This window comes from Astatotilapia calliptera, chromosome 4 (genome assembly GCF_964374335.1).
Source record: "Astatotilapia calliptera chromosome 4, fAstCal68.1, whole genome shotgun sequence".
NCBI lineage: Eukaryota > Metazoa > Chordata > Actinopteri > Cichliformes > Cichlidae > Astatotilapia > Astatotilapia calliptera.
In genome coordinates, this window is record NC_137425.1 from 20,423,014 (window position 1) to 20,447,507 (window position 24,494).

The following is a 24,494-nucleotide window of genomic DNA, read 5'->3' on the forward strand; positions in this document are numbered from 1 at the left end:
CTTTCATTGTGTTTGTGCAGTTTATTGGAACAAATATATCCAAAGATTTGCTTCTTTGTAACATACTGATCTTATCTACACAGCATCTCCTTCATAAATCATTCAGATCAGCTGAAATGTTGCAGTGAATCCTCTTCTTCCGTTGTAGGTAATCCTCCAAAGTGCTTGGCTGTTTCAGCACAGGTAAACTCTGCCCCCGTGACCTTTGCAAACTGAGAAAAACAAGAATGTAAAAATCTGAGTCTTCACATGAAAAACATACTGAAACACACCGTACTCCACACTCAAAGAGGACCTATGATGCTATCACACTTAATATAATCCCCATATATCTTATGTTTGGCCTCGGTGCAGCTCCCAAGTTCATAAACTAAGAGAAACTTCCTTTAGGGCCTTTAAGGGCATCTGTGAGCCAGTTTTCTTTCTTTCTTTTCCTCTTGGAAAGGAAAGCTTTGAGCAGCAGGTGTCATCATGGGTTTGAAATCCTTTATTCTCATGGTGCATGTGCTGGAGATGACTATAATAAATATATGTGCATTTACTAGCGTCATAAAAAGCCATCGAAAAAACTGTAAAACTGAATACTTTTACAGTTTTATACTTTAATATGAGCACTCACCATTGTAATAGTGTTGTGTGTATGTGTGTGTGTGTGTGTGTGTGTGTGTGTGTGTGTGTGTGTGTGTGTGTATGTATTATGGAATAAATTAATGAAACACTTAAACCACACATAAGATATTAATATGAGTAATTGAGTGAGAGCGAAATGATTCAACAACGGTCACCGGAAACCAGCCATTAATCATTTGGAGCCTGAATTTAAAATTACAACAAAAAATGAAATCACCACCGCTTTCATCATCCAGGAACTGCCTGCACGCTCTGCACACATGAGGTCAGGCATTGTCTTGCACCACGAGGAACACAAGGCCCACTGCACCAGGTCTAAAAATAGCTCTGAGCATTTCATCCCTGTTTATAACTACTTTAAGGAGTTTGCTGTGCTTAAGTACAATTTGGAGGTGTTTGTGTTGACATGATAGATACCTTAAAAGGGTGACACAGAGTGCTTTACATCAGATTCACTGAGAAAGTGTTTGGCAGTCATTTAGGACTTACTGAGTAAACTATTCCAGAAAGAGCTGTAAGTTGCGCTGCCAGTAACAGCCCCGAGTTTGGCTGGATTCCTCCTCACTGTGTGTACTGAGAAACCATCAGGCCCAGTCACCTCCACTTCCACCACATGGTAGTCTCTTAACCTGCGGCATGAAGGTACATGAAGCTGGAAGATGCAGGCAGGATGGTTTCAAACAAACAATCCGACTTTTAGAAGCACTCACGCTGTATCTGACACAATCTCTCCCTGGACACCAGTGAAGCCCAGTGTCCCTGCTGCCACTGCTGCTGCTGCCATGGTGTTCACATTGTTAGGAGCGAGTGGGCACAACTCTGCAACGGAGCCTCTGAACAAAACACGCCTGCCTTCTCCCTCCGTCCAGTCAGTGAGGACGTCTCCTGTCAGCCGAAAGCAGGAGGGATGCTTGGACATTCTGATGAACAAAGCCTAAAAATAAACCATGAAAGGAAAAAGTAACATTAAATCGCTTATGTTCATTTCCATGGTTTTAAACACTGGACTATCCTTGTTTTACCTTTATTTTCCCACTGTCATTCAGCCTGTGGATGTCCTGGCCTCCCCATAATGCACCACTGGGGACGTAGAGAGTCCTGCCATACTTCTGAGCAGCCTGACTCAACTTCTGGTTCAGATCAGGATCAGCGAGGGCAGATGGAGAGCCCACCTAGAGGAGGAAAAAAACGAAAAACAAAGGTGCAAAACAAATGATGAAGTGTCGTTGACTTCTCAAGTGTTTGTGGGTTAGGATGACCGTCTGTCGACTCTGAATTTTGAACCTGTTATTGAATTTAAATCTACAAAGCAAACGCTATCAAAGCAAACGCTATCAAACCAAACGCCCGTGTACATGCGAAACTCTTCAAACATTAATGTGGAGATATATTTAAAATGTGATTTGCAGAATGCTTCATAGTCACAGCTGCAGTGGAGATACCATGTGCTTGGTCTTTTATGCATTTAAATCCAGTCTGTGACTGAGAAGTGTTAATTGGAAAGTATCAAAAACAGATGAGGGTGAATTAAGACTTTGCTGGGGTTAATCCTGAAGCATATGAAAGACTATTGTCTGCAAAAAAGTGAACATTGAAGTATAGAAATGAGCATTTTCCTTATTTGCAAAGCAAATAGCCAATTTAAATAGCCAGATGCTCTCTCTGCCATCCTATTTCTGATGGTTGAGTAAAAGTTATGATTAACATTAACAGTTTGTTTCTCTATGTGAGGAATGAGTAGTTTGTGAGAAAGAATTGTGCTTAACAGTCAAATACTTTTGAGGGGTCCGTGAAGAGGACAGTGGAGGACTTTTCTCCAAGGAGGAGAACATTTAATAACCTTCAGCTGGACCGAGATGGCGATTGTTTACAGTCGAATGACATGATATTCTGTCCATTTTATGTACGCTCACAGTACCTTAAGGAAACAGTACCTCAACTGACCACTCGTTAAAACCAAGATATGCAGAAGAGCATCTCTCAATGCACAGCTTTGAAGCAGACAGGCTACAGCTGCGGAAGACCACATCCTGTCAACTAAGAACAGGAAACTGAGGCCACAGTTTGAACATATTCACCAAAATTAGTCAAAAGAAGATGCTGCCTGGTCAGATGAGGTTTGATTTCTGCTGTGACATTCAGATGGTAGGGTCCAATTTTGTTGTAAACAACATGAAAGGATGGACCCATTCTGCCTCGTATCAGTGGTTCAGCCTGATAATGATTTAATGGTATGAAATCATAAAAATGACAGATTTAAATCAAACTGTATCAGTCAATTAAAATAAAATCTGTCAAGTACTATAAATAAAATATAACATTGGAAGAATCTATCAAAAAAACAAACAAAGAAATGTACTAGCTGTTTCACTGAAATAGCAAAATCAGAAGTAGCTCACCATGAAATGAGACTGAGACAGAAACTGGAGCCCAAATTCTTTAACTATTTGAGGATGGCACACCTCAACAATCACATCGCATCGCCTGCAAAACACACAATGATTATTCTTCAAAGTTCAGAAGGGAAATTCCCGAAGATAAATACAGTACGTTTATAGCATTCCTGATTTAATACATAAAAACACGTGTGCACAGAACAATCATGCTGTGTGCACGTGGGTTTTTAATGCTTATGCACATGTTTGCACCTTTCTGCAAAGGACGATAGATCCCCGAGTATGAGTTCAGAGGGGACTAAACCACTGAGCTTGCCAGAATTCCTGTTCCAGACAAAACCCAGAGTCAAACCGAGGGCAGGTCCATCTTTATTGATCCTCTCCACTAGGTACTGACCTAAATTGCACACACATACACACACATGCACATGCTTTCAGGAAATAATATACAGCAATTTAAAGAGTGTTTGCCTGGGATTTAAAAGGGGAATTCCGACCTAGATGTCCAAATCCTACGACTCCAATCCTTAAAGAGGAAGAATCGGTCGCCATAGCTGTACAAAGGAAGCAAACAAAGCAGATAAAAGCCCAGAGTGCAGTCGCAAAGCAAACCAATACACATGCACACATATACATGTCTATATTGACCTTAAGCCCTACCTGATATCAACCCCTTCTTGCACAGTTACTGCATTTATTACTCTATACACCCAGTAAACTTACACCCCCTCCAGCGTTGTCCCACACCTTGAATTTCAATAACCAGCCCAGAGCTGCAAGAACTGTGTTCAGGCAAAGCACAAAGTTTGACTCAGAGTAGCCTGTAGTTAATCATTGTTGCAGTTCTGTGAAATTATTACACGCAGGGCTCCTCCTCCATCTGCTTGAACTTAAATCTCAGCTTCAGAAAAATGTAATTGTTTGAAATTTTCAAAACAAAATCCAGTCAAGACGAGCACTGAACATCATTCAACATACAAAGCATTTTATTCTTCTTCTGTGTCAGAATGTGTGTCATACTTTCTTTGATCACAAACAAAAGAAATGTGTCATATTCATCAGTATCTATGAGCAAACGAGCCCTTTCCTTTACTTTAAATGTGAAGCACTGGAAACTGGATGGGGCTTTGGCATAGCGTGTTTTTCATAACCATCCACATTTTTTTGAACAGTTGCCACAAAAAAAACCCCAGTATTGTTATAACAAATTTACAGCTGTTTATCAAAGAATCCAATCCTTTCCTGTAAAATGAACTTTTTTTTTTACACATTTGTTTTATGAAACATTGAGACATAAAAAAGTCTCAACAACAACAATCATCAGGTTTTGTCAGTTTCCTGATATTAAAGTTTACATTTCACAGTGATAACACCTGCACAGTTCAACTTTGCTCCTTCTGTGCTGATGTCACCAACGTAATCCTGCTGGTGAGGTCAAGGGTGAGCAATTTGACCAGCAGAACTCAAAACAGGGAGCGAATTGATTATCAGAGCGCAATCAGACAGTGAGGATCGGTCTAAAGTTCATCGACATGAAATGCAGGCAGATTGAAAGACACGACAGAGGTTCAAGGCGAGGGGTACAGGAGCTGAGGATCGTTGGAGCTGAGGATCGCTGGCAAACAAGACAGTAAAGACACTTTTATCCTTCTGAGACGTCTGCCCACAGCAGTGCTGTTTGAGAGAGGATGGACATCCTTGAGACTCACGCCTATCACAGGCGGCAGAGGAGAAACAAGGTACAGTTCACCTCTATTTACAGCCAGTATTTCTTTATTTCTAGCAGCACTTTGCTTAGTGAAACCAGATGGAAAGGAGATGTTTGAAATCATAACTTGAATCTACTTCTGTACAAAAACTTGATGCATCTCTCCCTTTTCTTTCTTTTCGTCCATTTCTATCAGTCCTGTGCTCTCTTTCTGTCTCTCTTGCCTTTCTTTTTGTCTGCAGCTCTGTACTTCTACCTTTGGACTCCTGCTTCGCCCCCGTCCATCATGTCTGCAGGTGTCAAATCTGCACCAGTACTCCTATTGGCTGCAGTGGTGCTGAGCTGGAATGGAGGTCAGAGTGTCCTAGGTGTGGTGGGAGGACTGGTCTTCTCTGCTGTTGGTGACTGCTGCCTGGTGTGGCCTGAGCTTTTCCTGCATGGTAAGCGCTGGTGGTGGATGAGTTCAAAAAATTGAGCATTTTTTTCTTTTATGAAATGTCTATTGCTCGCACATGCCTCATTATTGTAAGAAGTATTTGTAATAGTTACTTTCAGAGAGTAAATTTAACACTCCAGGATTCATAAATTGCAAATCACATGCCCATTATGTCCTCAATATCTGTTTCAGGAATGGGTGCATTTGCTGTGGCTCATCTGTTGTACTCAGTTTCCTTCCTGTCCAGTCGTTACACAAAAAACTCCTCTTCCTGCTGGAGCCGTTTTCTCTATCTGATCCTGTTTATGGTTGGAGGAGGTTATTACACATTTTTATTTCCATTTCTGCAAAAGGACCCAAACTCTGAAGTGCTAACTCCAGCTGTTGGAGTCTACTTTGTCTTAATTACTCTAATGGGTCTATTAGCAGCTAGAACTAGCAACGTAGCAACACTTTTGGGAAGTCTGAGCTTCATGGTATCCGACGCAACGCTGTCTCTGCAAGTTTTTAAGGTGGTGGCACCAATGCAGCACGGTAATACTGTTGTAATGGTGACCTATTATCTGGCACAGCTTCTAATCGCTGTGGGTGACATGCAAGCAGTAGAGGACACGGATGAGTTTTCAAAATGGAAGAGGTCCTAACCAGTATCCCTGTTGTACTCCAAAAGCTTGTACTACATTAGCTCTCCATTTCCATAAATATTTGTTGTAAGTGGTTAAAAAAAAAGAAGAAAGAAACAAAGAAAAGGAAATACATTCAATTTGCAATGTTCTAAAAATGAAAGAATTTATTTCCAAATGAAATGGAAAAACATTCAGTAAACTTCAGTTTATAATATTTATATTCTGTGATTTAATGATCAAAATATTTTCTTTGACATGCATGTTTACATGTAGATTGTGCATATGGTGGCATGATGTGAACTGCTCATTATACTGTATGTTTATACACGCAATCCCATGTTTTATTAACAGTAATAAATATTATGTCAACAACTGGGAGTTTTGTTTCAAGAAAAACTGAAAAGAGACAGGAAATGTAAAAGTAAAGCATACTATAATAAAATAAAATAGATTTAACTAAATTCAGCATTTGTGTTCTGCCAATTAAAATAGAGTACTATACATACTACCTTTAATGGAGATGCTTGGGATGACAGTTAAGATATTAAGAATGGCAAACATTGGACTGAAATAGTTGTTTTATACATTACAATATACAGTACAATTATTTACACAGTGAAATCCAGGTACTGGATCATGTGCAACTGTCTTAACAGACCAAACAACAACAACAACAACAACAACAACAACAAAAAACACGTCCCAGCTCATGAATGTTCTGTTATCTTTTCATACTGATGCCAAAACATGTCAGGGTAAAAAAAAACAACAAGCAAACAAAGAAAGAATTAAAAAAATCAACGATCCATCCCAGTGTCATCTGACTGCTGCCTGGAGAAACACATAACCCTGAGTCGCTCACAGAAATCAAGTTCTTCCTGTTGGAAACAAACATGTGACTTTAAGAGGAAGAAAAATAAGATTCAGCTTATTTTTTTAATTTTCAATCTTTTAAACTTAAAAAAAAAAAAGCAGTCATATATCTCTTTATTGTTTACAACTAGTTAGCCTTTAACCACAATCACCTCTAGTTTTACATGGAAAAAACACATTTCATGACTGAAATGAAATTTTGTAGCATAATCACAACATTTCTATCGAGTTTTACGATCTGATTCTCAGGCACATGAATTACCTGACTTTCTTCTTTGCCTTGGAGCTCTTTGGATCTCTGTCTGAGTAATTCCTCCAGGCCCAGAGCAGGATTCCTGCAGTCATTGAGCCCTTGTGGAAAGTCTTCGACCAGACTACACCACCATCAGTAACAAGGACGGGTACAGTTACTAAAACCATCCATGAAATAATGTCAGATTTTCAGTATCATAATGAATGTTTCTTACCAGCAAAGGGCACCAAGCACATGTTCATGGACGGGTGAATGCGGTGTACGGAGAACTGATACCAGCTGCTGTACCATACCCATGGCAACAAGCGTGTCTGCGGGGGGAAATAATCAGGAATATGCCTGAGTTTATATTGAGTCAAGCCATTTTTTAAGGAAAGCTTGCAAAAACTTTAGATAGATGTTTAAAGAGTAAACCAATTAAATATCCAAAGTAAAAAATCTGCTGTAGTTCTTCTTGTTATGGTCTACTATGTATGTGTAGTTAAGATTAAAATAGTTTTTCCATGTTTTCCCCAGACAAAGGTAGCAAGATCAGTGAGAAACACACATACTGCAAGGATAAAACTAAAAGGGAGAAAGTATAAAAGTTTTAACACGAGATTTAATTGCTAAAAAAAATCGTTTAAAAACTTTTTATGTTATTTTACCCTTTAACTGCAGAACTTGCCATATTGGCGACTAATCATGGATGAAGAGCAAAGCTGCAAATAAAATATCTTCATTTTCCACAGAAAAGGTGTCTCTATAAGCTTTTAGAGACATTATTAAACCATGTTGTGTCTTAATAAAAGGCTACAAAGTGTTGTATTGGTACTGGTGCAGGTTTACAGCGCTATCCTGTCTGAATGTCCTTCCCATCCATACCTTTCTGTTCGGGATGCGACATCAGCAGATTGAGCAACAGGAAAGCCGACTTGGTTCTGAGCTTCTCGTTCTCTGACTGCATGCCTCGCATCAGCACTGAGAATCCATCGTGGGACAGGAAGGCCTGGAGACCTGCCTCCTGCTCTCGAACCAGACCTATGATTACGACAGGACACAGTTTTGTTGAGGGTTGTGAAGCACAGAGCTGGGACAAAAAGACGGTGCCATGTGTCATTTGGCACTAAAGAAGAAAGCAACAGATAATTTAGGCTTAAAGTTGAATTGACAGGAAACATGAGATATAACAATATCATAAACACAGGCGATACAGTTGGGAGGCTGGCCACTAAAAATAGCTGTTGAATAGCCTGTCCATCTAAAACATCAACTATGGGAACCAACTGTTGACCGCACTAAAATTCGCAGACTGTCACATGGACAATCCGAGGTTCTGGATCATGTATGTGAAATGACTGATGTGCAGCAATTGGTTGCAGGCTTGTTGTCATGAAGCTCAGTTTTGAAGCATGCGTGCATTATGGCTCTACTCACATGAGACAGCGTAAAGAGCTTTCACCCTGACGGTGGGGTTTGGGTCAGAATCTGTCAGCTGCAGAAGCTTCGGCAGCGCCCCGATGCTAAGCAAGTGGAACTGCAGCTGTGGCATGTTCTGGGCACAGGAGGCAATGAGCTGGGCAGCACGCCACCTCAACCCACTTTGAGCATGATTAAGATACTGGGAGACGCACAACTCCAGCCCACCAAGGGTCATCAGGTCTGCAGAGGACAGGATGCAGTGAGCGTACAGTGAACACACGCTGTCTTTAGCGTGCCCTCTGCTCTAATACCATTTATTACCTCTGGCATTGTCCAGATTCTCACACAGCTCGGACAGCATCTCAAAGGCCGTTTCCCGCTCACCGTCCTCATCATCATCTTCCCTATCTTCCTCTCCACCCCTCTCCCTTTCACTTCCTTCTTTGCACAGAACAGCCAAGCACTGCTTCATCTGCTCCACTTCATCCATCTGCCCTTTGCACAGTTCTGTAAGAGCTTCTCTCAGCCATGTTTTCCTCTGGAAGAAAGGCACAAAAAAGAGCCTGAAGTAGTTTGTCATGCTGAATTCAAATTCTCTGATGTGATACCTCCAAGCACGCATTAAGAAAAAAAATAAAAATAACGTATGTGGACATCAGTGTCTTACTCAGACACATGAGATTTCAAGTGATGTGCAATTATATATTACTGTACGAAAGTCTTGAGTCACTCCTCATTTCTTTATATTTGACTTCCAAGAAAGACTTTCTTTGAATTTTTAAGCAATAGTTGAGCAATAACTCTCCAGGATTTCCAAAGGTCTTTCAAAGTTTTTCTTTCAACATTGGCTTCTTTTTTTAAAAACTGACTTTCAGTCCAGTCCTTCTACCTGACCATTTTTAGAAGAATGCTTCTTTGTTTGTCTGTTGAACCACTTGACATTCAAGCACAAAAAAGGCATCAAACTTAAGAGACAAGGCCATTGCTGTGTCTACACAAGACAGAAAACTTAGCAAAAAACAGTTTAACATTTTATCTTTAAACATTGTTACAATTTCTTTAATTGAAATTAAAAAAATGTCAAAGTTTTTAATAGTTTGAAACAGTGTTTTAGAGCCAACACGGTCATTCCCAGAGAGCTGCATGGTGTGCAAGGTTTCCTGAATTTGCGGAAACTGCACAAAGGGAGGACACAAGAGGAAGTAGCACGCCTGAAAAACTATCTACAGCAAATTAACAGTATACATACAGTATACAGTATACTGTATACAGTATACATACAGGTTTAAGATATCAAGATATCAAGCCCCTAAGTAGTATCAGTTATTGGCTGACAATTGAATAAAAACATTTGTGATAAATCAAGCTAAGAGAGAACATCATTGATGGCAATGGCATTTATTTACTTATCAAATTTAAAAGTGTTGTCAAAGATATCCCCTTCCTACCAAAATACTGAGGACTAAGTGGGGTGGGGGGCTGCCAGCAGTTCTGATTGATATAATTTCTATACCTTGTTCACTACTTAAATTAAAAGTTTTCTGTGATCCAGTTTTGTCCTGTTCATTTCTGGCCACAATGTCCGGCTTTCTGTTTGAATGCAGTATTATACTTTTGTCTCTCAAAGCACTCTGAAAACTATGAAAATGTGATATATCAATAGTTTATGGTGGGATGTTTTGCAAAGCGGAGCAACACATGTTGCTACTGTAAAAACAAAAATATTTATTATTGTTGTTGTTATCATTTTTGGATCTACTCTACTATATTATTATTATATCCTCATGCAAATAAGGCTTTTAGTTGACTAGTTGCTCATTCTACTTATTTAAGCCGTAGTTCTGTCAAAGCCACATTGTGAAGCTATGCTACAAGCATGTGTGTCCTGGTGTGAGCTACAAAGTCGACACCCAACAGTTTGTGTGGTCATCTGGCCTGATCCTGCTTAGGGTACAAGTACGTACCTCTTCTGACATGGGTTCAGGAGGGGCAGGACCCTCTGCAGCGGATCCAGCCTCCACTGCGAGCTGAAGGACCCCTTGGAGGTTCTGGGGATGTCTCCTGGTCTGCCTGTCTTCTGACATGGTGTTAACAGCTAAAGGGTAAAGTGGAGAAAAGAAAAAAAAATCAACAAGACAACTAAAGGAATATTTCAAAATAACCTCAGATTAATTTAAGTGTACTAGCAGTGGTACCAGGTAAAGCCCCACAGTTTATATACCAGGATCATACTTTACTACAAACATACAGCTCTGCTAATAATGCAAAACCTGCTGCTAGCCTCTTATAACAAAGGGTATTATTGCCCACTTACCTTTAAACTGACTCAAAATCAACGTAAAGGTAACAGACAAAGTTTCTCTCTGAGCTCAAATACAGCTCTCTCCCTCTATAAACACAGAAACGTGAAGCGCTGGAACGTTCTAGCTAGCTCTTCATCTCACGAGCAAGAGCTCACGAGTGGCAAGGGGGGCGCCATGTTTTACCGTAAAAAGTAAACCAAACGGGCAAGCAAAGTAATTTTTGGATACTCTTTGCTCTCAAATCAACGTCATTTAGACTTTCCATTTTTTGCTTTAAAGTCAGCTTTTCAAAATTATAATGCTGAACATCTGACTGACAGTATTACCTCAATATTTAAAAATTCATAGACGCAATTTTTTCCTATACTAGTATAGTTACGGTAATCCAGTAACGCTGGTACGCACAATTTACAAAGAGAATTAATTACGTCAAAATAAATATATGCAAATCCCAGAAGAAACGTGTCAGAAGAAACTAAGGCATATCGATTGCGATATGTTTGGTATTATTTATATATCTGTTATAAAATACACACACCTTAATAATGAATGTAAAAAATAATATTTGCCTTTTAGATATCAGCAAACATATTATTAACAAACATTAAGTTCAGGTTACTTGGGATTGCTCTCTTAATTTTTTTTTTAATATTAGCTACATAACTCATACTTTCTTTAAATGGGTTTCAGTCTTTTGCTTAGTCTAATATAATAACATACAATAGTAGTATTAGTAGTAGTTACATTAATAGTTACTGTTTTGCAATGTGAACATTTTACGCACCAACTTAAACATGCGCATGTGCATGTACGTAAAGGAACGACATCGTTGGGGCTGGGAGATTATTTTCTTGAATTCCGATCGTCTTAGGTTTGTCAAGCCAGGAAAGATGGCGGCGCTTGTGGGGCTGCGTGCGTGTTTGTCCGGTAAATATTGTTTAATTCATTTAAACTATGTGACTCTGCTTGCATTTCTGACAGTTAATTGATTTACACCACCTTTATTGATTTATACATAATATCAAACACTGTTCGGACATTTAGAAGTACAAGAATATGAAAATAAAATGTGATGCTGTGTCTTCCGACAGCAGAGCAAGGTCACGTTACCAGTGACGGTTAGCTAACAATAAGACTAACCGAGGATGAAGAATGATTACTAAAATCAGCACCTGGTAACCAGAAACGAAGGAAAACATACTGTTGATATAGGTAGTCTTTAATAAAGAGAGGTGACGCCGTCCTTTTTGGATCTAAAGTCATCAAAATTGATTAATGTTAGCTGCAGCTGTTAGCATGATATAACCTGCCTGGTTTATGCAAAACTCTTTTTATTAGCGCTCTATATGGCACAGAAGCATCACGGCCGGTGCGAGTGCAATACATCCGGAGCTGTGCAGACATGCTGGCTGAGATTTTGAGGAAAAATGTGTGTGGCAGTCAGTGCTAATCTCATCTATGTGAGGGCACGACTGCACTGATTGAAAGGGAAATAAGGGCATGGACACCTAAATGTTCACTGACACAGAATTAATACATATTTCCGCATTTTAGAAAGATACATAGTTTAAATATGTTTGGCAATGTTTTAATTATTGTGTTGTGGCACCAAATAGTCACTCTTTATGTAAGTTTTTTTTGATTCCCTCTTCTCAGCCCTTCAGCTTTCTTCACCAAGCCTCCTGCACAGCTCCTTCAAATTGGTAAGTAGTTGCATGAAACGGCATGCTGCACGCTGCGAAGCACAGATTTTTTGCAGTGGTTAAATTATTGGGTTCTTCTTTGTCACGCAGTGTGCTGTGCCTCTGAGCCGGCGAACCTTCGCTGCGGAGGCGAAGAAGACATACAGCAGAGACAAGCCCCACGTAAACATCGGGACGATCGGCCACGTCGATCATGGCAAAACCACCCTGACGGCAGCCATCACAAAAGGTAGACCCACTCAAGCTGCTGCTGTCACACCGGTCTGGACACAGTCTGGTGTTAATGTGTGTAATAACTTTGTTTAGTGAATTTTGTAAGGTGAATTTCTATCACTCAATTCGATCCTCCCCAGTGCTCGCTGATGCTGGTGGTGCCCGCTACAAGAAGTATGAGGACATTGACAATGCCCCTGAGGAGAAAGCCAGAGGAATTACCATCAACGCCTCGCATGTAGAATACACCACAGCCAACAGACATTATGCTCACACAGACTGCCCTGGACACGCTGACTATGTCAAGGTATTCTTTTTTTTTTTTTTTTTTACCTTTTTTTTTTTACCTGGATGCAGCCTGATGTTACCAGGTTGTAATCCTGCCTGTTTGTTTGATCATATTAGAAATGTGTCTGCTTTTCTTTTTCAGAACATGATCACAGGCACAGCTCAGATGGACGGCTGCATTCTGGTGGTGGCAGCCACTGACGGCCAGATGCCTCAGACACGTGAGCACCTGCTGTTGGCCCGGCAGATCGGTGTAGAGCACGTGGTTGTTTTCATAAACAAGGCAGACGCCGTGGAGGACAAGGAGATGCTGGAGCTGGTGGAGATCGAGATCCGCGAGCTGCTCACGGAGTTTGGCTACGACGGCGAGAACACACCCGTTTTGATTGGCTCTGCACTCTGTGCTCTGGAGGTGAGGAGAAACACTTTGTCAGTCTGTCAGTCAAAGAAATTTCAGAGCAATTTAATTTTGACATCCAGAAGTCAAAATTTTAGGTGATCTCAAATATTCAGCTTCTGAGAAAATAAATTGAATTTTAAAGCTGTCAAGTCAAAATTTTGAGGTGACCTCAGGCAAGTTTGTATTTTCATTTATTTTATTTTCCTCAGTGGTGGAGAACAAGTTTCAAACTAGAATGTGATGTGTTTTAATCAGATTTTTCCCGCTCTATTTCAGAACAAAGCTCCTGAGCTGGGGGTGAATGCAGTGATGAAACTGCTGGAGATTGTGGACTCTTACGTTCCTCTGCCCAAAAGAGAGCTGGAAAAACCTTTCCTTCTGCCCATTGAAGGGGTTTATTCAATCCCAGGTAGGAGAAAACACTATCTGATATTGTCAGTCTGAAGCTAGTTGGGTAGAAATAATGGTGATTTCTCTTGATTTCCATTGGTTGCATCATGTAAAGTTGTAGGCAAATGGAAAAACAAAAGAAAACGATAAACTGTTTTTAAACCAGGATGCAGACCCCAAAAATCTAAACATCCAAATCAAGATTCACTCTTTTAAGAAATAAGGCGGAATTTTTAACCATCCTTGGCTCCGTTACTTTGTCAGACGGTCTTCATGCACAACAATTCTAAATATTTTAGGCAAAGTACAAATAAAGATTTAAAGAAATTTATAAAAGAAATTAATATGCAAACAGTAAAATCAGTCAAAAGGACCTGAGCTTGAAAATCTGGGTGTCAACTTTGCCATAGAGAGCGATGCTCCAGTGATGTATTGTGCAGTTTTGTCACATGTTGCAGAGCTTTGCTGTACTGAACAGTGCAGCTTCCAGCAAAGCTCCAAAGAAACATTTGTACGGTGTTTTTGTTTTTCATATCCCACCAAGGACGTCTTCAAAGTTAATTTTGTCATGATGCAGTCACAGCTTTGGAGCGTCAGTAGCACAACTCATTAGTGATTTTACCAATTAGCAGTAAGAAGATTGCAGATCTCTGACTCTGTTTCTGATCTGAGAGCGAAAGCGTCGTGTACTTTGAGTCTGAAGGTTCCTGCTTGTGTTGCAGGCAGGGGTACGGTTGTGACGGGCACTCTGGAGAGGGGCGTCATCAAGAAAGGAGACGACTGTGAGTTTGTGGGTCACAACCGCAGCTTCAAGTCTGTAGTGACAGGTGAGGAACCTCCTATGATGTTAAGATATGAAATCATGGATAAAACATGACAGCTTGCAAATGAAATGTATCTTGAAGTGTGCATCCCCTTTATTTGGATTTGTTTGTTTTTATTTTTCTTGGGTGCAGGTATTGAGATGTTCCACAAGTCTCTGGACCGGGCAGAGGCAGGAGATAACCTGGGCGCTCTGGTCCGAGGCCTGAAGAGGGAGGACATAAGGAGAGGGATGGTGATGTGCAAGCCAGGGTGCATCATGCCTCACCAGAAAGTCAGAGCTCAGGTGTGAGAGCCACAGTTTGACTACAGAGGGTTTTAATTATTTAAATTGGGGCAGTGTGACACTCAGTGGACAGATCAGGAATAGCACCACCTTTTATTGAGATTTAAAAAAAAAAATTTCATGAGTTTTCTACAGTTATCACAGTTTTATAAGCAGTAGTACGTGTTTATATATAACTGGAACTCTGCTGTGTGTGTCTGTGTGCGCTCTGTGTTACAGGTCTATGTACTGAGTAAGGAGGAGGGAGGCAGACACAAGCCGTTTGTCACCAACTTCATGCCCGTCATGTTTTCTCTCACCTGGGACATGGCCTGCAGGGTCACTTTACCTGCTGACAAGGTGTGTGTCTGTGTGTGTAGTTGTAAGTGTTGTAAGACATCTTAAACCTTTCAAGTGTTGTTTGAAGCATTGAGTGGTGATTAAAGCTGGTGTTGCCTCTCATTTACTGCTTTCTGCATTTATAAACACGGATTTCAGAGGAAACTGATGGTTTTCTTGCTCTTTTTTACTTTCCTTTAGGAAATGGTGATGCCAGGTGAGGACACCTCATTGACGCTCACTCTCCGCCAGCCGATGGTTCTGGAGAAAGGCCAGAGGTTCACTCTTAGAGACGGAAACAGGACCATCGGCACCGGGCTGGTCACAGAGATTATGACAACTACAGATGAAGACCAGTGTAACTGGGGCTGAGGAGGGCCTCTGCAGAGGGCTGGGCTCACGGATGGAGTGGGTTGAGGGGGTGTGTCAGGCAGGAGGGTGAATGTGTGGCTGTCTGTGTCTGGTCAGATCAAATAATTCTAGAAATACAAATGAACAATACATAAACACACACAGATGAACAGGATTCAGGAGAGGACCCGCAAAAACGCATGGCTCTGTTGTGCAGGTGCGCCTGACTAAAACACCTGTGATGTTCCACTGTCGTGTCAACATTGTCATTTATGTAATAAAATGTATTTAATAATAAAACCGCCTCCTTTGTTTTGTGCTACTTGCTCGTGTATTCATGTGCTTGTTAAAACAACACAGATGCTGCAGAGAAGATTTATTTTATTTTTTAACCAACATGATCGCTGACAAAAGTAAATAACTGCTTTGGATTCACTGCAAAAAAAATTAAAAATCAATAAAGTTAAAAAGAAGAAAATTTCCTGGTAATTTTCTCCTACTACATTATGGACATTTCCCTAAATGGGAACATTTATAGTTTGGTAAAAAATAAATAAAACTACTAATGCAGAAAATTCATTCATTTAAAGCTATGTTTTATTGTATTTTTAGGAAAGTCTCCTCGAGTCGGTCACTTACAATTATATTTTACACAACATGACTGCACAGCACAAACAGTATCCCTGTGTGTAGAAAGATTAAGAAGCCACAGGAGGGCAGCAAAGAAGTTCCTCATCAAAGAGTCAAAGTCTGTTGTATCGTTTATGAGATATAACACACTGAAAATGCAGGATTGATGATTGATGATTAATTTTTGGTAAATTTGTTTTAATACACAAAATCACACTGCACTGTATTCTAGATGATTGGTTTATATGGGTTGAGGGATAATTAAGGAGCATTCATGATTGTTTTTCTTTGTTTTCTTCAGTTACATGTGTGCTGCACCCATCCTCCCTGATTTGAGCAAAGGTGGAGGCTGAGGGTGAAGTTTCTTTCAAAGCAGAGGCCAACCAAATGAACTACTAACTAACATGAGGATAAGTAACGTTTACATTAAACGGTGGGTGCATACAGTGTATAAAACTCACCCAAATACTCATTCAAAAAAGAGTCGATACTGCAGGTCAAATTTTTCAGGTTAAGAAAAACTGTTGTTTTTTTTTTTAACATAACCAAACAACCATGTGCATCAAATGAGATTAATGGGATGATTGTTTCATAGCTGTTGGATGGTGACAGTGTTCGACTTTAGCAGCAGGTCTCAGCCAGCCTGACCTCAGTGTGCACTGAGCAGTCGGTGTCCCTCTGCTCGTTCATTCCCAGAAGGAAGCGCTCCAGTTGCTCCATGTTTGCTGTCGGTATTTGAGTCAGTGCCTCCTGTAATCCAATCAGCTCCGTGCTGTAATCAAATACTGTATGTCTGCAGGAATCGAGGCTGGAGCAGCAAGTACTACTGAGTGATGTGCTCAGCTGGAGGGTAAACATCTCCATGAGCAAAGTTACCTCTGCGAGACAGACACAGATGACCAGACTGAAAACCGTAGTATGTTTCACTGATACAAACCTTGGCTGTGTGTTAACACTTAATGCTGAATGTGGTTCAGTTGTGTTTAAACCTGCTGGGGATGTTTGCTGAATCATGCAACAACAGTTTTCGTCTTCATTTTAGCAACAAGAGATGTTTTAGGGTCGAGACTTGGTTACAGGGTTAGGTTGGACCTCTGTCAGTTCTCAGCATAACTTGTTTGGTTGCCTGAATTTAAAAAAAGACAGTATAAAATTTTATTGATTATAATCATGGTTTGATAAAGACTGGTTTAAACATTTCCATTCGCTTCTGCTTATCCTTTTCAGGGTCACAGGGGGTGCTGGAGCCTATCCCAGTCTGTCGCAGGGCCAACACACAGAGACAGATCATCATTCGCGCTCACTTTCACACCTATGGGCAATTTGGATTCATCAATTAATCTATCCCCACAAACTGCATGTCTTTGGACGGTGGGAGGAAGCCGGAGAACCCACGCAAACACTGGGAGAACATGCAAACTCCACACAGAAAGACCTGATGGTGGCATTGAACTCAGCACCTTCTTGCTGTGCGACAACAGTGTTAACCACCGTGCTGCCCGTTTAAATGCTTTTGTTTCCCCAACTATTAAAAACAACAATTAGCAATAAAATCAGTGGAAGGAAGGAAAGTATACATATACTCACTGGCCATTTTATTAGTTACACCTTGTTAAACTTAGTTGGATCTCGTTTGGTCAGCAGAACTGCCTCCATTCTTCATGCCATAGATTCAATAAGGTGCTGGAAACTTGCCTCAAAAATTTGGTCTATGTCACGTTGACATGACAGCATCACACAGCTGCTGCAGATTTGTTGTCTGCACGTCCATGATGTGACTCTCTTGTTCCATCACATGCTAAAGATGCTCTGCTGGATTGAGATCTGGTGACTGTGAACTCACCAAAACCAGTTTGAGTTGATTTGTGGTAAATCTTACTGGAAGCAGCCATTAGAAGATGGATTCAACTACAAGGCAGAATGGGTCCCTGCTTTCACGCTACTTAAATTCTTACAAAACTCATCAGACCAGGTGACATTTTTTCCAAACTTTTGTATCCCAATTTTGGTGAGCCTGTGCAAACTGTAGCTTGAGTTTCCTGACAGGTCAGTGTGGTTGCACCTGTTGTGTACAGTCACATTTCTCACATTTTAGATTTTTCCCCCTTTTCTTTATTACATAATGATATCCAAGCAGGCTTCTTTAGCACAGCCTCTATTAGAATTTGATCATAGTTTACACTGCAGTCAAAAACGCCCTGATTTCCTCCCACAGTCTTTCCCAGACAGGGTGGTGTTTTTCTTACCAGCTATGTTACGTTCACGAGTGCACTACTCTAACCTTTAAGCTGCTCACACCCCTCAAAAGAATAGCATGACGCCGCCTTAGCTGCTCGGTGTTGCTGTTAATGGAAGGAAAAGCTGCAATATAATATAATAATAGCAAGAAGACGCTGGTTTCCGTGACATGTTCAGTCTTGGTTAGAAGTGACACTGGAAGGCCAGCGAGAGCTTTAATGGTTTCGTTATCAACGTGAAGACTCATTACCCAGAGCCTGATTATTAGGACATGAACGTTGGCTAACTAGGATTTATATCAAGCTGAACTGGGATCTAAATGCAGAGACCTCAAATCAACTTTTAAGGTTTTTCTGAAGTGATGATTAACGACATGGGAGCTACGTTAAGCTCCAGGCTGTTTTTGTTATTGAACCTGTCCTAAACATTTTCAACTCCACTAAACTGAAATGAGGAGGCAACAACAGTGCTATTTTTGTCTTCTCTAAAAGGGCCACATAGAAGAATTTTTTTTTAAGAATTTGTCCGTTTTGAGATTAAACTCAAAATACTATTTAGCACATAGACATGGTGTGGTGACGAGTATACAGACGTTGAACAGAGTGTGCAGAAAGCTGGACGAGTCGGCTGGATTTGTGCAAGATGTAATAGTTGGCAATGGACAGATGCAAGGATATCGATGGTTACACCCTTGAGCAGTATAGAGGGGGTATGTTGTATCACAAGACACAATAAGACTAGTTGTTTCACTAACTCATCTACACTGGGCATTTTGTAAGGGGGTATAGCAGCCGTGGCAGTGGTTTGACTTTTTGGCACTTTTTGGCTTATTAGCAAAATTAGCAATCCTTCTGGGTTTTTTGCCTTTTTTAAACGTGTTTCAAATACTGTCTCGTAACATTTAACCTTTTTTTAAAAACAATGTGTTGCATTTTAACAACAGATAGAACACACAGGAACAGGAAGCAAAGTGTTAAGAAGCACCCATGCCATATATGTTCTTGCACAGAGAGAGTGTGTCATATTTTGGGGTTAAGTTTTATTTTGTTTGTTTGTTTCTTGACCAAAAGCTCCAGAAACAATGAGTTTGCAGCGTTTAGTAAGTTCCACAAATTGAACTCTATGCGTGATTTTATAGAATATAATCTAGGTCTAAAATGTCCGGAGTTATTGCTTGAGGAACGGAAATGCAGCTGTTAGTGCTGCATCATGTTATTTTCTTTTTTCCACACTCCACCTCCTTCTAGGAGCTGAAGTAAAGAATAGAGCTGGTCCAATTAAGGCTGAATTTGCCTTTCAGCAACCCACTCTGCATGTTTGAAGACTGACCCTCAACGGCTTCTCATCCTCCACAACAGTGCAGAGTGGGTGGGAAGGATCCCAGGTTTATTCTCAGTGCTCCTTCCATCACACACAGCACATCTCAGAGGATACAGACGGATAAAAGTAAGAGATTGTGCTTTCATTTGGCACTAATAGCATGAAAGTCAAATGTAATTATACACAGAACAGTTTGCCACGAGTTTAATATTTCTCACAGCCTCACTGATATGCCAGGTCACATTAGCTGGTAATTGAGTAAAAGTAGATCTGGGTAGAATTACGATTAGACAGAGGTACCACCAGCACATAGGGGCAATAAAATATTTGCACATTTTAACCAAATGTGGAGTGTTTTCTATCAGTGGAGACTTTCTGTGACTGTGAAAGAGAGCTAAAGAGAGTGAAAATAACCTGTTAAACAACAGCAGGAACAGTGACGAAGGCTCTACATTAGATTTCTGTGGTGTGAGTATATGTGCATGTGATCCCTCTACAAGTGCTCAAGGTTACAGGGCAGCGAAATCCAAAAGAACTGCCAAGTCTTGCGTGTGTGTATGCAAAGACGTGACTGATTGGTTGCATAAGAGTGAAAGAAGAAACCTCTGACCCCAACCAGATACCCTCAAACCAAATCACAGCCATAAATCAAAGTCCATTCCTTTCTGCTTATCAAACGGCTCACTTACTTTCCTCAGTCATGCTACACCATACGCACTCATCAGATGCTTATTGTAGGATTATTCATGTCGTTAGTGTCTGACTACCACAAAGGGGTAAAAAAAGAAGGAAAGCTTGGCTTTATCAGACAATTTTATTGTGGTAATGAGAGGAGGAGTCTTTCTTTTTTCTTCTTTTTTTTAGTGCATCTCCCACTTTTAAGGTGTTGTCTCACACAACAAACGAAACTCTGCAAGGAAACAAAAAAAGTGTGGCTTCAAATGCATTTAGTGGAAAAGAGCAAAATGAGGTCAGAGATGTTCAGTTCATTAGATGTCATTTCAATCCTTTAGGCAAAAAGAGTATTTCCAGTTTATTTATTTCTCAAGACACTAAAAATTCCAATCCCTTACTTTTATAAAACCGTGTGCCAACTTACACTCACCCCCCATTTTATTAGGTAAACAGTGTGTTCACCTGCCACCAGAAGATCACCCGAAACATTAGACCATCAACACCTGATTGAATGGTTCAAACAAGGCAGGATGGATCCATGCTTTCATGCTGTTCATGCCAGATTCTGACATTACAAGACCAGATAACCTTTTTCCAATCTTCCACTGTCTAATTGTGGTGAGTCTGTGCAATCTGTAGCCTCGGTTTCCTGTTCTTAGCTGACAGGAGCGGCACCTAGTCTGGCGTTGTGCTGCTTTAGCCCATCTGCTATAAGATTTCACGTGTTTTGCATTTGGAGATGCTCTTCTGCATACTTTGGGTGTAACAAATGATTATATGATGCTTTCCTTGAAGCGGTCTGGCCATTCTCTTCTGACCTCTACCATCAATAGAGCGTTTTTTCAGGGAGCTCATTGAATATTTTCTTCTGTTGTGTGGGAAGATCTCAGTAGATGAGCAGTTTCTGAAAGACTCATACCAACATCAACAACCGTGCTATGTTCTTTTCTTCCCCAGTGGCTGCAATGTGATTGGCTGATGAGACATTTGATTAAGAGAGCTGGACAGCTGGCTAGTGAGTGTATATATCTCTCTGTCTATAATTATGAGCATTCAGCCTGACAGATCAGAAGCAAAAAATGTATTTACAATACACTGACAGATATATTAAACTTTTTGCTGTTTTACATGGAAAAACTCTTTGATCAAACTCTTGGTGCATTTGAACCAACATTCGTTTTCTAGAGCAAACCTATTCTGATAGTTTCAGCGCGAGTCAGCAATATATAGAGATATACAAATGTGTTGGAATGTGCTGAAATGGCAGTTAGACGCCTAAGTTAACCCACATGGAGTTTTTGGTTTGATGAATATGGAGGGGAAACTAATTTGTCTCTCCTGAGATAAAACACAGTCTGACCTATTATTCTTATTAAGACGAAAAGGAAGATTAAGACAGTATTTCCTCCTCAGGAAAAGCATCAGACTGTTAAAAATAGATTAAATAGCAGAACAAAAATTAATAAAGTGCATCTGTTCAGTGGCTGTTATCATGTCTTATTTTTTAGCCCTGCATGTAGTCTTCCACCAGATGAGCAGGTCAGAGTAAAACTGGGACGCTCAGGGTCACTTTGCTTTGCTTAGCTTTTTTTCACATTCATTAATCTCAGTGAATAAACAGTTCAAGGTATCTTGCACAAGATTTGATTAGCTTGCACTGATTGTGAATATTAAAATGTTCCGATTTTACTCTAAATACCTGTTTTGCAGAAAAAAATATGACATATCTTCTGAAAATCCCCTCTGATCTGAGACTCTATGAATCAACAGACTTTATATAAACATAGTTGTTGTGTCAGGCATCCCCTTTTGGATTTGTCCTCATAAAGGGCTCAGATGTGCCACAGTATTAGCCCACTCTGTGTCCCATGGGTCACATATGGCACAGTGCTTCATTTCAGATGACTTTAATTAGACTCTTCTGTTGCCAATGGGGTCCCTCCAAAATTAACTTTCAAGTTTTGTTTTGTTTTGTTTTTTTTAACCAGTGAGTTGTTAGATCTTATTAGTCTTTGCTTATTTCTAAATATATTTTTTCACATCCACACAGCTCAAGTTGACATTTTGATTTGCAGGATAACATTTATAAGGAGAAGAGTGGGCGGTTTTATTTTTATTTTCATAGTCTGTTGCCTCTGAGAAGAACGGACAGATTTATTTCCAATGAGAGTTTTCTAAGTTCTGACTCAAACTGCGAAATGTACAATCGTAGCTCAGGGGCTGTAAGTGAGCAAAGCATGTCTGAAACATTGCTGACCTTGGTAGTAACACCAGGTGAAGTTATCTAGGTAAACCTAGCAAACATGCTTACTTTACATTATTACAGGGTTCAAACATCCAAAGAAATGATCTTTTTTGTGCAGTCCCTGGTTTAGCAGAAGATAATAAAGGACGTGCTCAGATCAAATCCATTGTAAGCTAATGTTAGCATGTTAGCATATCTGTGGTTCATTTTCCATGGTCTAGTTTCATCACCAGCCAAACTATAGTTGCAACATTTACTGTAATACTGATTGTAAAAGCCTTTTCTCTGCATTTTTAATCTGTGGAGGATACAAAAGGCCCACTAATAAAAATATAATCTCTGTCTTGATCGTAGTTTATAAGCTATGCCACGTTTCCTCAACAAAAGAACTTCTACTTTTTCTTATCATAGTTATATGGAGGAGTGAAATCTGTGATAGGGGACATGGGCTGTTCTGCACTATAATCTACCTCCACAGTTGTTGTGGGGCATCGGCGCTGATTTTGGAGTGGATTTGTGGGTCTGTGTGTTTTTACAATTGCTACGAGGCAACGACTGTGCTTTTGTTGGGTTAATTGAAAGCAGGTATATTTGATTGTGCTTCCACTCTAGTCTACTTATACTCCACAGAGCAAACAATGCTGCATATTTTTTTCTTTTTCTCTGGCTTGCTGAGGATGGGGTGGTCGTTGATCTAGCAGGATAACTGCTGAATCCAGCTGGCTTTGAACTGTGTGTCAGTAATCCAGGCCATGATCTTGAATGCTTAAAAAGAAGGCAACTGGATTTTTTAAGGTTTGTGAAGATGTTTGTCCTCTCAACAATCAACTCTCTTTAAATTTACACTTATGGCCAGTGATCAGTGGTCATGACAATGGAGCTACATTTGGTTATTATGAAAATTATTTGTTTATAAAGTCTGAGAAATCTGCAGTCAGGTAAGAAATGAGAATTCACTTGGATGAGTTATGAGATGCCAAGTGAAAATTTGAACTGATTCATCTTTGAGCATTTATCAAGACAGCTCACATGAGAGTGGGAGATGAAGTTTCATGCCTTTTTTCACACCTTGGCTCTTGTCACGTGATTAATACTTCCCACAGGACCACTCCCAAGGGCACAGCCATACTAGGGGTTAGATACCTGAGATTCTCCACCACTTGTTTTAAAACTGAAGAAGCCTCTTGGGTGATAGGCAAAATGTTCTCAGGAGCTTAGAGGAGTCCAGTTGCCTTATTTTCAAGCATTCAGGACTGTGTTTTGTATCCATTTTGCAAGTTGGACTCTGTCCCTCCCACCCCCCAACTTTTAAGCACAAAATACTGTAGCTGGGATTGTTTCATTCTGATTCAAGTGTTTGTCTAATAATTCCCTGAAGTGATCTTTTTTCTCATAGATGGCTTTTGCTCAGACCTAGAATTTGAGTGTTACAAATACCTATTTATGTACAAGATCAATGCACTTTCTTTATTAGAAGGTTTTATGCACTGGTTCTGCAACTTGTGAGAGTGCACGTTTTGGGCTTGAGGCTTTTAGCCTTAGTCTTTGTATCATGATAATCACAAGAATTTCTATATTTAAGAACCCTTTTCTTGTTTTAAAGACTTCACAAAGTCAGCTGGACACAGCCTTTTCAGTCAGATCGCGAAACTAACAATACCTTGATTAAGCAGCTAGGCAGAGCAGTTAAAATCATTAGCCAGACAAAACCGATAGTCCCAACCTGGAAAAGCTGATCCTGTTTATCGGGAACTGTCTCTAATTAAGGAGCCTTTGTTTGGAGCTTCTATTATGAGAGTAAACTGCATAATGTGTGCAGTAGCAGTGGAAAGTTTGACAATGATAGTAATAGTTACCAACAGAAGTGAGCAAACTAGTTCTTCAATGGTATATTAGCAATGAAAACAAGTGATATCAGGTTACAGCATACTTGGAATACTTAATACATAGTAAAACAGTTCTGCGCAGAAAGGAAAACAACCAAAAAGG

The 24,494-nt window shown here is 40.2% G+C and overlaps 4 protein-coding genes across 5 annotated transcripts; 2 read left to right on the forward strand and 2 right to left on the reverse strand.

The window, feature by feature from the left end:
• Position 1: 1 nt before the first annotated feature.
• On the reverse strand, positions 2-3,884 carry aspdh (aspartate dehydrogenase domain containing). 2 transcript variants are annotated; one of them, XM_026165335.2, is made up of 8 exons: positions 3,687-3,884; positions 3,524-3,580; positions 3,279-3,423; positions 3,030-3,114; positions 1,653-1,802; positions 1,341-1,564; positions 1,120-1,259; positions 2-212 (listed from the first exon to the last, which is right to left on the reverse strand). In XM_026165335.2, exons 2-8 carry the CDS (start codon positions 3,576-3,578, stop codon positions 175-177), a joined length of 837 nt encoding a protein of 278 aa, XP_026021120.2. In that variant the 5' UTR covers positions 3,579-3,580; positions 3,687-3,884; the 3' UTR covers positions 2-174. The 2 variants fall into 2 exon arrangements, with proteins under 2 accessions (XP_026021120.2, XP_026021121.2); XM_026165336.2 differs by having other exon boundaries at positions 3,750-3,845.
• A 634-nt stretch (positions 3,885-4,518) lies between these two features.
• Positions 4,519-6,168, forward strand: tmem86b (transmembrane protein 86B). Its single transcript, XM_026165338.2, has 3 exons — positions 4,519-4,765; positions 4,931-5,174; positions 5,363-6,168. The coding sequence occupies exons 1-3, from the start codon at positions 4,715-4,717 to the stop codon at positions 5,812-5,814; spliced, it is 747 nt and encodes a 248-aa protein (XP_026021123.1). The 5' UTR covers positions 4,519-4,714; the 3' UTR covers positions 5,815-6,168.
• hspbp1 (HSPA (heat shock 70kDa) binding protein, cytoplasmic cochaperone 1) lies at positions 5,934-10,812 on the reverse strand. The gene is made up of 8 exons (XM_026165401.2): positions 10,638-10,812; positions 10,288-10,418; positions 8,645-8,861; positions 8,339-8,563; positions 7,787-7,942; positions 7,137-7,233; positions 6,932-7,043; positions 5,934-6,674 (listed from the first exon to the last, which is right to left on the reverse strand). The coding sequence occupies exons 2-8, from the start codon at positions 10,405-10,407 to the stop codon at positions 6,594-6,596; spliced, it is 1,008 nt and encodes a 335-aa protein (XP_026021186.1). The 5' UTR covers positions 10,408-10,418; positions 10,638-10,812; the 3' UTR covers positions 5,934-6,593.
• Positions 10,813-11,405: 593 nt separating this feature from the next.
• On the forward strand, positions 11,406-15,697 carry tufm (Tu translation elongation factor, mitochondrial). Its single transcript, XM_026165376.2, has 10 exons — positions 11,406-11,553; positions 12,283-12,329; positions 12,420-12,558; positions 12,683-12,849; positions 12,973-13,242; positions 13,507-13,639; positions 14,343-14,447; positions 14,577-14,728; positions 14,948-15,067; positions 15,248-15,697. The coding sequence occupies exons 1-10, from the start codon at positions 11,421-11,423 to the stop codon at positions 15,416-15,418; spliced, it is 1,437 nt and encodes a 478-aa protein (XP_026021161.2). The 5' UTR covers positions 11,406-11,420; the 3' UTR covers positions 15,419-15,697.
• Positions 15,698-24,494: the final 8,797 nt, after the last annotated feature.

Bases quoted from the DNA above. Each gene is read 5' to 3' on its own strand.
- aspdh (XM_026165335.2), bottom strand. From the start codon at position 3,578: ATGGCGACCGATTCTTCCTCTTTAAGGATTGGAGTCGTAGGATTTGGA. The intron at 3,115-3,278 runs GTGCAAACATGT...TGTGTTTTGCAG, and splicing joins CTATCGTCCTTTGCAGAAAG to GCGATGCGATGTGATTGTTG. The intron at 1,260-1,340 runs GTGAGTGCTTCT...TTCATGCCGCAG, and splicing joins GAGATTGTGTCAGATACAGC to GTTAAGAGACTACCATGTGG.
- tmem86b (XM_026165338.2), top strand. From the start codon at position 4,715: ATGGACATCCTTGAGACTCACGCCTATCACAGGCGGCAGAGGAGAAAC. The intron at 4,766-4,930 runs GTACAGTTCACC...CATTTCTATCAG, and splicing joins GGCGGCAGAGGAGAAACAAG to TCCTGTGCTCTCTTTCTGTC. The intron at 5,175-5,362 runs GTAAGCGCTGGT...TATCTGTTTCAG, and splicing joins GCCTGAGCTTTTCCTGCATG to GAATGGGTGCATTTGCTGTG.
- hspbp1 (XM_026165401.2), bottom strand. From the start codon at position 10,407: ATGTCAGAAGACAGGCAGACCAGGAGACATCCCCAGAACCTCCAAGGG. The intron at 8,862-10,287 runs GTACGTACTTGT...CCTTTCTTCCAG, and splicing joins CTGAACCCATGTCAGAAGAG to AGGAAAACATGGCTGAGAGA. The intron at 7,234-7,786 runs GTATGGATGGGA...TTCCCCCCGCAG, and splicing joins GTCGCATCCCGAACAGAAAG to ACACGCTTGTTGCCATGGGT.
- tufm (XM_026165376.2), top strand. From the start codon at position 11,421: ATGCGCATGTGCATGTACGTAAAGGAACGACATCGTTGGGGCTGGGAG. The intron at 12,559-12,682 runs GTAGACCCACTC...GATCCTCCCCAG, and splicing joins GACGGCAGCCATCACAAAAG to TGCTCGCTGATGCTGGTGGT. The intron at 15,068-15,247 runs GTGTGTGTCTGT...ACTTTCCTTTAG, and splicing joins TCACTTTACCTGCTGACAAG to GAAATGGTGATGCCAGGTGA.